The following is a 14,323-nucleotide window of genomic DNA, read 5'->3' as shown; positions in this document are numbered from 1 at the left end:
ATGCTGGGGTGAAGGGCTACCAAGTTTGTTCAAATGAATGACCTTGACCTTTATTCAAGGTCACGTCGATCAAGTATGCTTAAATCTTTAAATGACTTTTAGTGAAAAGCCAAAGTGCAGAGAGACATTATATTGGTCCTGTAGCATGCATTCAAATAACTGCAGGATCCATATATGAAAAGATCACTGCATTGCAGGTGAGCGATTTGGGCCCATTGGGCCCTTGTTGTTTGAAATGAAGGGATGTAAAACAAGTCATTTGTTGGTGATGGAGTAGATCTTGATTGGACGTCAGAAAAAATATATATAAAAGATTCAAATATTCTGGAGCCAAGCCATGTACAACCTTGAACATCAAAACTGACTGGTTATACAAAACACACTTACAGAAAAAGGTAGCCAGTTTAACATTGAAAACATTTCACAGGAGCGTGTATATTGTAATCACATTTTAATATTATCCTAGCTCCTCTTTTCCAGATATTAACACAATATTCAAAATATGGTTTGACAAAACAGTTAAAATTATTAACTTGACAATTCCAGGAAGAACATTCATCCACATTGACTCCAAGAAGTTTTTCAGTTTTTACATTTTCAATCACACAGTCATTAATAAGGCTCTGATTTTGTCTACTCTTACTTTGACAAGGACCAAGCAAACATCAGTGGACCAAGTATTGATCCTTGGGGTACACCAACAGTAAGCTGTCGGCTATCACTCAAGTATTTTTTAAACATTCAGAAAACAATCAAGGAGGCACGATTTGAAAAAAGATCATGCATTTTCAGAGCAGCCATATAACTTAAGTTTTTGCTATAAAATGTTTTGATTGAACAGGTCAAAAGCTTTGCAGAAATTGAGAAATGAAACGCTTGCTAGAACTTTAGAAACCTTACCACAACAACAGCCAGAGTTATTGTAAGAGATTCAATTTTTCCTTGAACTTTGGATCCAAATGACCTTGAGTATTGAGCCAATGACCCGGATCTATTGTCAGTTGACTCCTTATTTAATTCCAACCAACTAAGCATATTAGTCACAACAAAGTTTTCATCAGTGAAAAGATAAAAAAAAAAAAAAAAAAAAAAAAAAAACAATGACCCGGGCATTTGACAGGGTGACCTTGACAAATAATCAGTTTACTGATTCATTTCAACTTTGCTTGAAAATGTAATCGCAGAATATTCAGTGAAATACACAAAAACTGACCTTGACATTTTACCGTGTGACCTTGACCTTGGTGAGTTGATGCTTTCTTACTTCCGATCAAGGGGGAGGAAAGCGTGCTAACTCTTGACATCGTAATGTCTGAGATATCAGAAACGAAAAACAGAGAACACAATATTGTAGTTTATGGTATCTCGGACTAGAAAATCAATCCGGTAAAGAAAGAACGAAGATGGATTTCAAAAGAATACAGAAAATGTTTTCGGCATGCCAAATACGGCTTGAGGAAGAGAAAGATCCGCAAATCACAAGACTAGGAAGCTGGTGAATCTTCCAAGAAGCCCATACTAGTTGTCTTAAGTTCGGAACAATTGAAGAGGGATCTATTCACCAATGTTCCTAGGAGAAAGAGGACAAAGCCAAAGAAAAGGAGGAAAAATCATCAGGGGAATTCATGCACAGGGTACCCCGTGAGCGAGGCGGATAGTCAAGGTCGCAGCCAAGGGATCCCAAACCGATATAAAAGGAAGGAAATCAGAGAAATAAAAGGCTTGTACACAAATGCAGACCGTCTAATCGAGCGAGAATAGAAAATCCACACATTATTGGAATCGCAGACGTTAAAGCAAAAAACAACAAAAAATATGGTCACGGAATTAAAGATTGGAGAAACAATTCAACATGTTTTCGAAAAAAAAAATAGACAGCAACACTGGAATGGGTCTTACGCTTCAATGTACGGATCATCAGGACTTTATACCGTCTGTCGTGTGACCGAGTATCATGTATAAACAATTAACAGATCCGTCTGGTGGCGAATTTCCCAAGAAAAACAATATGATGAATTGTCTCCCTTGACTTTACAATGTTGATATGTATGAACTGACGATAAATGAGCAGGTTGTTAAAAACAATAAAAATAGTTCAATTATGTATCTAGTCATTACAAATAACTTTCTCCTAATTTTTCCTAGTTAGACTCAATTCTCCTAGTAAATCCTAATATCTCCTAGTAACTCCTAATCTCTCTTAGTGACTCATAATTTCTCCTAGTAACTCATAATTTCTCCCAGTAACTTCTACTCTCATTAAGTAACTCTTATTTACTCCTTGTAACTCCTAATCTCTCTTAGTGACTCCTGACTACTTCTTAACTATTAATTTCTGACATAATTTTGATTCTTCATACTTTACTCCTAATTTCTCCTAGTACAGTTGTCACGGCAGTAGCTAGTCCGAATTTTCTGACGATCTTACTACGTAGATACAAGGCAGCTTCAAAGGCGATATTAACATCAGAACCCTTCGGATTAGGCAGTACTTAGCGGATCACTTGAAAAACTAAAGCTGATTATGATAAAAGTACAACTCCCAGGAGGGTGTTTGTTGTACACATTTGCTAATAAATCATTTTCTTAATGTCTACAACAAAACAATGATAAACGAGAAGAAATTACGAAAAGAATTTCACGAATTTGTTAATTCCTCAATCTTCTTGGTTCTCCCAGTAATTCCTAAATTGTCCTGGTAACTTCTACTCTCTTTAAATAACTAATATTTACTCCTAATATCGCTTTGTGTCTCCTCGTACCTTCTCCTTAGCTGCAACAACTGCAACTTTTACTGCTAATTCTAGTTCTGCAGCTTAAATCCCGCACTGAATTTCATATCTCCCGGCGCGCAATATATAACGAGAATGAACCAATGAAATCGCTTAAAAATTCAATCGCGCTATATAATCATGGATACAATCCGAGAAAACCTAGTGTACACTAAGCTGATAACTCTAAAGAGGTTCCGAAAACATAAACAATGATGGCTGCCGGTATTACTGGGATAAACTAAAGCCTGTAACGGCGGATAAAACCTACGAACGAGAGATTAAATGGAATATAAATGTCAGGTATGATATTATTTTCTGGTGCTGAACAATTTCCATAACTATAAATATGTTCCAGTCGTAAAATATGAGATTATCAGATAACACAGCGGTAAACATATCGTCTGCTCATCGTACATTACCGAAATATCATGTCCTATTTAATATTAAATCACAAATGATTGCCGATTGATAGGCTCATAATATCAATACACATTCTCATCGGATAATATGAATTTACAATGATATGATGTTTTAATGTCAGTCAAAATGAGACCATTTTAAAGTGAAATTCCTTCAAGTTCAACAATCGGGGCGCGAACGATTAATGAATGTACGTACAGTTGTTAAGCATGACATACACAACAAAGATATATATCTAAATTTAATTATATAAAGCAACCGGCATAACAATACATTAGTAAGGACTTTTAAGTAATGTAAGGAAGATTAATTTGTTCCTTTACCAACATGAAACTACGGAAACAAGATGGCGAGATACAAATAAACCAAACTTGCTTGATTTGGTATTGACAACTGAGGAAAATATGGTAGTGATCATATAGCATCAAAGTCCATTCGGAAAAAAATGATCATTATAAACTTGTCTTTAAGTTCCGATGCTGTTCTGAGTTCCTTCGGCCAAAGAAGTTATATACTGTATGATTAAGCAGATTTTACAAACAAGAGGAATTCGAATGGACGAATTATTTCAAGGCAAATGATATAAATCACTGTTGGGAAATATTTTACAATACAATTATGGAGCTTGAGGGGAAATTTGTCGTAGTCAAATATTGAGGTCAGCGCATAGAAGACATGATTTTCTCATAAACAATGATATCAAAAGATCTTTTAAGAGAGAGAGAAAAAAAACCCACTCCGTCTGGAATACCATACTTTTAGCTTAATTTCTCCCCTTTGTTGTGTGTTGTTAGGACTCGAGTATAGCGACAGCAAATCAGGATGGTGCCATGTCCTTAAAGTTAGGACTCATCAAACTGCATCTCTAGACACTCCATAAGTGAATATTCTGAGGTGAACCTAGAGCTTTGTCACATTTAAAATTCTATGTCTTTCTCTCTGTAAACTCCTTGTACCTTTTGATTTCATTTTCTAATTCCATAAATAATCTTCCTTGCCCCCGACGATCATCAAAGAAATGGTTCTCTCGACAGTACATAGCAACGAAATCGTTCATTTGCAGATGTCTGCTGTCCAAGTCTTTTAATAAAACAACAATCAAATTTTTAAATCGGTTCTGAATTCCTTCAGTGACAGCAACCTCGAATTCGAAAAGACGATGAAATGACGTCATGTAGGCGTTGTCAATGAGAGCTAGTATACATGCACTGTTGTTCATGGCCTGAACGATAGATATAGTCTCTTTCGCGCCACTTCTCAGATCTAACTCGGGTATGCACACAGATACGCCTTTAGTTTGAAGATGTTCCTTTAGTTGGAAGACGAAATCGTTCACTAGCCGAGAGGGTTCCATAGACACATACACCGTAAATTTCTTTTGTTCTTCAATTTCTTCGCCATCTTGAATGTTTGTTCCTGTTGGATTATTTGTTCCTAATGGATTGATGTGTTTTCTGCCTATACTGAATAGGTACATAAGTCGAGACCTCTTGTAGTAGGCGAGAGCGGCAACTGTAAGTATAAAGCTCAGTCCACAAAACACAGCCACACAAATGAGAATTGTCTCCCCTGCTATACAGTCGATTCCCATTTGTCCCACCATATCGTCCAACGCACCAAGACTGACAATGCTGCCATTGTTGGCTTTACAAGTGTATCGTTCTAAGTTCCGGAACACGAATTTAGTAACCACCATCCATCGGAGTTGTTCTAACTGATCACATGTACATTGCAGGGGGTTTCCGGTCAAGTCTATGGTGAAGTTTGACCGCTTAACTAAATAATCAATCTCCTCCATATTGACACGCGTTAGGTCTGCTATCGTATTATTCGAGAGATTGATCTCTCTTAGTCTTTCTAGCGACTTCATTCGAAAGTTTATGGCCGACAAAAAGTTATGCTGGATATCTAGCTTTTCAAGTATTATTTGTTTTGCAAACACAAATTCTGGTAGATCAGTTAAGCCATTATCACTCAAATTCAGATAGGTTAATTTTGTTTGGTTGGAAAAAGTGAGAAACTGCGTGTCATGCATTATAGTAACGCCGAGTCTGTTTCCATTCAGGAAGAGGGTATGTAAATTAGGCATATCACCGAGCGAATCCGGAGCCAACAGAAACATTGCGTTAAAGGAAATATTAAAAAACCGCAAGGAATGTAAACCCGACCATTTTCCAAACCAGGCATGGACCCCGTTTGAGGACAGGTCGAGATATTCCAGGGAATTATTGGAATCAAAGGTAACAGGTGGAGCAGATAAAGGATCTATCTTGAGGTTGCTTCCAATGGCTTTCTTCAACTTGAAGGGCAACCGAAGGACATCATCCCTTTTGTCGTGGCGTAAAGAAATATATTTTAATTTATTTGACTTTGTGTATAAATCTACCTCGTTTGTGAAGTTATTAGAAAATGATGGAACTGTGCGCATGCTTTCCTTGTTGTTCCTTGAAACATACGTGTTTTCTTCCCGACTTGTGAGTTGTGTAAGCAGAGAATGATATGCACGCCCTGGTGTGTTCTCTTGTCTAACGGAATAATGCAACTGGTAACTTACGTCAAACACTAAAAGGTTTTCCAAGTGAACCAAGTTAGCCATGAAATGGGCATCTGTTAGATAATTGTCCCGAAATGTTAAAACCTCCAAAGATGTAGGAAGGATGTCTATAACGCCACCTTCAATGTTAGTAATCCTATTTGAATCCACCGTGAGTGTTTTAAGGTTTGTAGTATGAAAATAAACAAAATCAGATTGCCGGAGCGTCCAAGGATCGCTGTGTCTGTTGATACCATTGAGATTCAGAGTCTGGATGTTTGTTAAGTTGAGTCCAAAACTTGCGTTTTTCATTCCTGCAAACGCAAGTCGATCGTTTTTAGACAAGTCTAATTCGGTTAGATGTTTAAGCATTGAGAACGCCCCTGGTGCTATACGGTATATATTACACTGTACCAACTTCAACACGGAAAGTGAGGAATTGCTCAAACTGCTAAACGTTGTATTAAGAACGTTAAGCAACACACATGAACTTTCATCGTCCCGTACTGACATATCGAGGAAAGTCAGATGTCTCAATTTTCTAAATCCTTGTCCAAATGTGATGCCTGTTAATCCGTCCATTGTCAGTACCTCTAAAAACTGGAGATCGGAAAGTGCCACATCCGGATAGTTTTGATCCGCTGTCGATTGCCTGATGTTGCCATGGATGTGTAGTACTTTCAGATGCTTCAGATATCGGAATATTCCAGGACTATACACACCTACTGTCATCTTTAGATTGTTATAGCTCATGTTAAGATTAATCAATGAATCCAATCCTTCAAAGCAGGAATAGTCCAAACTGGACAAATGGTTATGTGATACATCAAGATATTGGAGATTCGACAGATTCGCGAAAGAACCTTTATGGAGCACTTCAAATTGATTGTAGGCAAGCGAAAGATGTACTACGGAAGGTGGCAAATTGAACGTTGAAGGAATTTTTGCCCAGTTAAGATTTGAACAATCTAAAACTAGGATAATGTTTCCTTTGTAGGTACACGAACAAGGAACAGGGCAGCGATCTGTCGCTCCTCCTACTGGATATAAAACGGATAAGAAAATGATCAACAGGAGAAAATGGGAGACGCGAATCATGTTCCCGTGCTGTAGCATTTGGTGCAGATTTGGGCGCGTGCAGCTGAAAATATAAAAAGGAATATTTAGCTAAAAACTGTACAAAGTATTTTATTTCCTGACTGAAAGAAAAATCATTCACCTACATTAAACCAGTTAGTATGACAAGTTGTCATTTATTCACGGAGCAACGTTGATCCAGGATTTTACCAAATTATATAAGATATCTTATAAAAAACAACGGAAGTTACCTTACAGAGGGAGCAGTCATTCTCGAACTTTTAGGTTTTGCCGGTCTCAGGAGAGCCTCGTTCTTTATAAGATATTTTATAAACTTTTCTTTATAAGATATCTTTTATGAGATATCTTTTTAAAATAAAAAAATCTACGGTATAAAATATCAATGATAATATAACAATTATAACAATACGTTAATAATAAAATACATTAAAGCCACATACCCCCGAACAACCTAAAATTCTAGTTGCACTCGTGTATTAATGGTAATCCAAGATGCTCATTCACGCTCTCCTAACATTAAAATGACCACTGGCCTGGCCGCTTGACCGGGGGAGTCCTTGAGACATCAGTGTATAAAAATAACTCGCCGCATTTATATTGATAGCGAGATTTGTCACGGAGCCGAGAACGAGGCTATAACAACGTGCACTGCACATAACCTACACACATGGCCGTTGTTTACATATCGATCACACGTGAACTTTGCTTAATAATGCTTTCATTTAAACATATTACCAGAATATTCGCGTAATTGCCAGGTAACTGAACAAAATAAACAAACATAGTTTACATTTAAATATTTAGTTTTAAAATGTAGCAATATGTATACAAGAAAACATCGATACAATCTTAGATCGGTGAAGTTGACAATGTTCAAAAGCTAACCAGCAATCCAATAGGGGTCCGGAAAAATTCAGAATTCGAGTCTATTCCTTTCTCTTTTCTCGTTAAGTTCCAACGAATCATTTCCTTTCTTAAGAAAATACTCAGGTTTTGCCGATTCCACACACTTTTGTGTCTTTTTTTTGTTTTTGTTTTGCAGAATCTGTCTGCGTTTTCGCAGTTCCACGCTTGCGGCGTTCCGCCATTTTTTATGGACTGTAAAACCCGCCATTGCATTGTGGGACTAATTTTCAGAGAAACTTGGTCCGGCAGTCTCAGTTATTATTTTTGGGAATTCCCCGTATATTTTCATAAATACACATTTCCTTTCAGTTTCTGATTCACGATAATCTGTTAGGTATGTATCAAGTCCGAAAGCTGTAAAACGCTCAAATGTAAACACTGATATACGTTTCTTCGTGAGTATGTGGCTTTAATAACAAATACTAACAAACAAAAAGTAACAAATAAATGCTAGAAAATAATGAATCGTAAATAAAGTTTTGCATCTAGCCTTCCGTAATACCGAGAGGTAAATTCCGCAGCGATCGATCCACAGGGACATGTCTAGTCTTATATAATAAAAATAGTCAGTAATACCTATATTTATAGATTACACATGTGCCTAGTCCCTGTGATCGATCCGTCTAAAACACGGGTTTTTTTTAAATTTTAAATGGACGAGATTGTATCAAGTCGAGGAAACCTGCTGTATAATTATTTAATTCTACACACCAGTACGTCACGTACGAATTCACATCAAAACAACAATCAATGTTTTGTTTTTTTTGTTTTATGTATATTATTTACATTGGGTCGCAATACGATGGCAAAGTTCGTCTAGATTGCTGTGAATTGTGTAAAATCGCAGTGCATACAGAAACACTAAACCCTTCTATTTGTTTAATTGGGGCTAACTTCTTTTGTGCCAAGATAGCACAGTCAAGCATTGACAAGTGTAACACGAAGCCAAATACGGAATCGACATGGTATCATCATTATTATGTAAGGAAGGCAAGCCTATGATTTTTGGACCACTTTGAATTCTTGAGATGAAAACATAGACATGTGGGAACAAGAATTTCTATTTGTTCCTCGCTAGACTATTTCTTGTGTAATGCACTTTGTTTTCGCTGTGTATGAAGTTCTCTCGGTATTCATGGAACACATAATATTGAAACTATACTGACCCCAGGACCACGGAGAAACACTCCACATCTTCATGTAAAATTTGGGTGATTTTCGCCCTGAATTTGAATGTGCATTTGGTCGATATAGACATTTGACTGCAGGCTATCTCATAAAATAGGTACTGTACTTGTGGACAAGAGTATGATTTTATTTGTAAAATTAACACAGAAAGAAGAGGAAAAAATCGTCTAACAACAATCTGAATCTTGAATTTATAAAAATATTATTTTAAAGGCCACTTCGTGCATTGTTATTCTGACAAACTTTTTGAAATTAAGAATCTTATTGTTACAGGCTAAAGCGATTGACTGTCTTCTTACAATAACTAGGCCGACATGTACACAGTGATTTCGACACACCGCCACAGGTCTGACAGTCAAAGACACTGGCCTACAGTCTACTAGGCCTAGCCCGAGTTTCCTTGGACCCTGGCACAAGACTTGGACATGCTGACAGATAGATGTTGTGCTGGGGCAGAGGAAACTAGGGCGCACAGTCTACGTACCACCAGAATACAACAAGCGGGTTCTCTCCATATACAGTAGCAACGAGGAGAGAGTTCTCGCCTTACAATGGAAGAGTTCCGTGACAAGAGGAATAACCTTAGAGGTCACGACACAAGGTCTCACACAACTAATTCAGCCAATCAGCTGGTGTTTCGCCTGGACCAAGTCCCTGGTGGGGATTCCCCTGTCCGCTGTAAATATCAGTATTACTGTTTTCTAAGTAGTGGTGTGCTCCTATATTCTATTAAACCTCTCCAATCGTACGTTGTCAGTATCTATCTAAAATAGAAAGTCACCCTTTGAGTGTAGTCTAAGGACTTGGGTCATGGGTAGCCAAAGGTAGGTGGGGTGACTATGTTCTTAGAAAAACACAGCTTAGCGTCTGCATCTGGTTGCTAGGCTAAATATTAGCCCCTACACTAGCCCGATATTCCTCTGGCCCTGACATCTTGTCTGGTGTCAGGGTCAGAGGAAACTCGGGCTACCCCTACTCCTACTATATCTTAGGAGGAATCGTTTGAGGTAGTCTACCGTTTTACTATTTTTTTTAAGTCAGAGAAAATATTTTTTTATATCAGATATTCGAAATTTTGATATAAAAAATTAAGTTACATTTAGACTATAATTCCAAAACCTCTCATTTTTTTTTAAACACACGTGTTAGAATTTTTTAGACGCCGTTTTACTATAGATCTTTATTCAGTTTTTTTAATATATAAAATTCGAATTCTTTATATAAAAAAACAACAACATATTTTTGATCAAAACTTATGTTCTGGTAGAATCTATATTAAAATGGCGCCCCATGGCCACAATTTCTTCTGATATCTAAAAATATTTTTTTGATATCAAGAATTCGAGTTGTGGCTTTTGATATCAGAAAATATGCTTGATTTTTTTTTATATCAAACACACCAGATTCCTGTTATAAAACATACTGAATAAACAATAAAACGACGCCTCCTATAAGGGTCATTTCCTACAAACCAAATGGAGACGCCTGTGGACAAGGGCAACTCAATAGGTGGACTGTGACGTAAATTTGCGCAATGGATCGAATTGAGAGGTTACTTTTGTTGCACATGCTTAACAAGCTGAAATAGGAAAACAGTGATGGCAATTTTGTAAATTCTTGTGAATTTTATGTCAGCACTTCACGACACATACAGGTAAGTATAAATATAAGTTGTGTTTAATCACCATGTATGAAACGGGTAACCTGGTGTCTGTATTACGTACGATTGGATATTCTGATTAGCCAGTTAATATGTGGTATGATGGCATGGTGTAACGGTTGGATTTAATCCAAATTGAAAAAAAAAGAGCCGAATCAAAATTCTTTTCAGGGAAACACAACTTCATATCATGATTTTAATGTATAGTTTCAAAAGATCAGTAGAAAATGTAGGAAATAATATCAAATAAATCTTAACTATGTATATTTTTGATCGGTGAATTTGAATTAAACGTAACATGCATACTCGGGATGCGTCCGGGGAAAGTGTTTCTATTTTGGGTCAGTCGAACAGCAAAGCTGGCAATTGGAGTTCATTTTGATGAAAATGAATATATAAATAAAGAATTAAGAAATTTGTAAGAGAATTATACCAGCATTTTTGTTGTTGTTGAAAATATTTATGATAATCATTTTCGAGGTAAAAAGCGCATGACTGTCGGAATACTGAACTGAATGCAGTTTTTCTGAGATAATATGCTTAAATACGGACAGTATCGTAGTAAATTAAGATCTGGTTTGGATTAGATTGATAAGATCTGGTTTAGATTAGATTGATAATTATATATTACTGTTACAGTATCTGGAACTTCTAGTGACAATGCGCAATTTTCCTGAAATTCCACTAAGAATCACCATTCAGAAGACTAAAAATATCACCCGGACACAAAATGTTAATACACTTTTAGAGACATGGCTCTGGCGAGTTCAAAGGTTAAAGCAAATCAAAGCAAAACAAAAGGCTCAATGAGTGTTCAGCAGCTTGTTGGGAAAATGATTTGACAATACATGTATCTGTGTCATTGACCTTGACCTATTTACAAGATCCCAATGTATAGGAGTACACAAAGAGTATGACAGACTGACGGGCTGAGGAATACATCGAAATTAATATGTCCCCTGATTCTCCAAGAACTCAAAGTAAGCTAATTATATTTCCTATGAGAAATCATCGACATTTTTAAAGGCTTTTCAAAAACTGATGATGTGACTCAACCTGGATTCGACCTAGATTTATATCGCGGGTGTCGCCGTGACCTAGATTTATATGGCGGGTATCACCGTGACCTAGATCTATATAGCTGGTGTCGCCGTGACCTAGATTTATATCGCGGGTGTCGCTTTGACCTAGATTTATATGGCAGGTGTCGCCGTGACTTAGATTTAGATCGCGGGTGTCGCCGTGACCTAGATTTATATGGCGGGAGTCGCCGTGACCTAGATTTATATCGCGGGTGTCGCCGTGACCTAGATTTATATCGCGGATGTCGACGATGAAGCAGAAGACGCTTTCTCTTCCGGATCACCTGTGCGTTTTCTTGGGTAGAAATTTTGAGTGAGAATGGCGACCTCGTTTGCATGTCAGTGTCCTCGTGCTCTTTGGTATTTCTATGTAAATACCATGACTCCGGGAGGGTTTTCTTGTGCATTTTCACGTTCACTGGCCCGGCTATTATCGTATGGCCATGTTTTACAGCATGCCCGGTTTAAAAAAAAAATCAGTTCTACGTACTGAAATGCACTGTTCCTGGAATTGAGTAGTCGATCTGAGGCCTACCTTACATACACATACAATCAGACATATGGCTCCACAGTAAAAACATCTTTAGCTTAATCAGTGAAAAACCAGGCTAATATGCTGAATTTTCAATTACATGTTTGTGTTGTATATGCCTACATTACCTCATTCCAGACTGGAGCGATATGGAGCGATATCCAATCACAAACAACACAATCCAGTGTCCAGAGTCCCTCCTACTGCGATGTTGCACGGTTACAATATAAGTGTACACATACTGCGCCGCGCAAGGATATTGATTACGATGTCGGCCAAGCATGACCGGTGTATATAACCGATATCTCTATTTATACAGTTTACATAAAAAACCATATAATATGTAGTTCGTACGAATATTGTCTATGAGTAATGAAGCGATAATATATTTGATTGCTATAAACACACTGTGACACAGGGCATATAACAGGGATATGGCACGTGATTGAAGTCTAACCCGACCAGAGATGGCTGTATGTAACATATCATTTGATGAGGAAAAAAAAGAAGAAAATAATAATAGTAAAACGGAAACGAGAGAGTCACTCCAATAACATGCGCGGGTTTCTCGCTCATGGTAAAAGAATTTCTTACATGAAGGACAAGACCATGTTCAGGGTCATAATTCAGGACGATGTAGAAAAGCCGAGTGCCCTGGCAGTGGATGCTATAGCAGGGTAGGAATACTTAATGAAAATAATATTTTTTTTTTTTTTTTTTTTTACAGTTTTTCAATTTTGCACTAATGCCAATCTAGTAAGAAATACAAACAGTCAATAAACTCATCTACTCCTTCCTTTGGAAAAGCAAGGTAAATAAGGTATCCAAAGAAACTTGCTACAGAGATAAATCAAGGGGTGGGCTTAATATGACAGACGTTGATATGATCTGTAGACAAAGAAGTATAAAATATATATATATAATTGTAAATTCAGAGCTACAAACCTGGAATGCCTTGGGCAAATATTGGCTTCAAAAATACGATAACAAATTTGGTATTAAATTTTTCATATGCAAATGCAGTAGTACACAATCTTTAGACATGAGTAACATACCAGAACTCTATAGATCACAGATACTGGAGTGGCAGTATTTACTGAAAACCTTACCAAAGACTTTGAAGAAAGAAAATATTAAAAAACAAATGCTTTTTGGAAATGATAAAATAGTTTTCAAAAGTAATCCCATATTTTTTAGGAATTGGACTAAATCATGTATAATTAGAATTGAGGATATATGGGATGAATCAAACATTGACTTTATTTCATCCGAAATACTGTTGCAAAAGCTGGAGCAAAAGGAAAATTGGATATCGGAGTTCTCTAGAATAAAAAATTCCATACCTAAGAACTGGGTAACAGAACTAAAGCCAAATGACCCTTCTTCAATTGATGACAATACTTTTACAATAACAGATAACGTAGCTCTAAAATATATCAATAAAATTATAGAACCAACAGATCTAAAAAAAAAATAAGCTATTGACAGATATCTTATTAGATAACGACTATCAAGCTAAAGCACAACAAAAATGGGAATCAATATTTAAGCATTGAAGCAGTTCAATGCTTATATTTACATTTGACAACGATTTTTAAAGACTATATCCAGGATTTTGCTCCGACGATGAATGAACAAATTATTATCGTCAAAGACGGAACAGCCTTTTCAACAGCCATCTTTCGTTATCGCCGACGTGACAATTATGACGTCACTATAATAATGACGTCATAATAAAGATTTGGAAGTTATGGACTCATAACTTCCAATTGAGCTTGGTAAAGTTGTATAGTGGGGCTGCAGTGTAAATGTAAATATTTAAGCATTGAACGGCTTTCAGTTGGCATTCATAGCCAATATGAATGCCAACTGGACAGAGGCAAATTTCATGAAGCGCGCTAGCGCTTCATGTTGAATTTGCCTCTGTCCAGTTGGACAAGCCGTTCAATTCTTATATTTACCATCTGCGATTTTTTTTTTGTCATGCGATTTTTGTTTTGAAATTTTCAAATTCAAATTTCCCGCGCTTACCAGTAGCAGAGATCACTTCCTGTTGGCAGTTCATAGGCTGGTGAACTCGCAACTGAATTGGTAGGGTTATATAGCGGCAGTGCCATACAATGGTAAATA

General features: G+C 36.9%; 1 protein-coding gene across 1 annotated transcript; it reads right to left on the bottom strand.

Moving 5' to 3' along the window:
* Nucleotides 1–436: 436 nt before the first annotated feature.
* LOC117322243 (toll-like receptor 4) lies at nt 437–12,394 on the bottom strand. The gene is made up of 2 exons (XM_033877044.1): nt 12,322–12,394; nt 437–6,868 (listed from the first exon to the last, which is right to left on the bottom strand). The coding sequence occupies exons 1-2, from the start codon at nt 12,324–12,326 to the stop codon at nt 4,120–4,122; spliced, it is 2,754 nt and encodes a 917-aa protein (XP_033732935.1). The 5' UTR covers nt 12,327–12,394; the 3' UTR covers nt 437–4,119.
* Between the last annotated feature and the right edge of the window lie 1,929 nt (nt 12,395–14,323).

This window comes from Pecten maximus, chromosome 2 (assembly GCF_902652985.1).
Source record: "Pecten maximus chromosome 2, xPecMax1.1, whole genome shotgun sequence".
Classification (NCBI taxonomy): domain Eukaryota; kingdom Metazoa; phylum Mollusca; class Bivalvia; order Pectinida; family Pectinidae; genus Pecten; species Pecten maximus.
The sequence above is the reverse complement of the archived record's forward strand: the minus strand, read 5'-3'. Positions and strand labels throughout refer to the sequence as shown.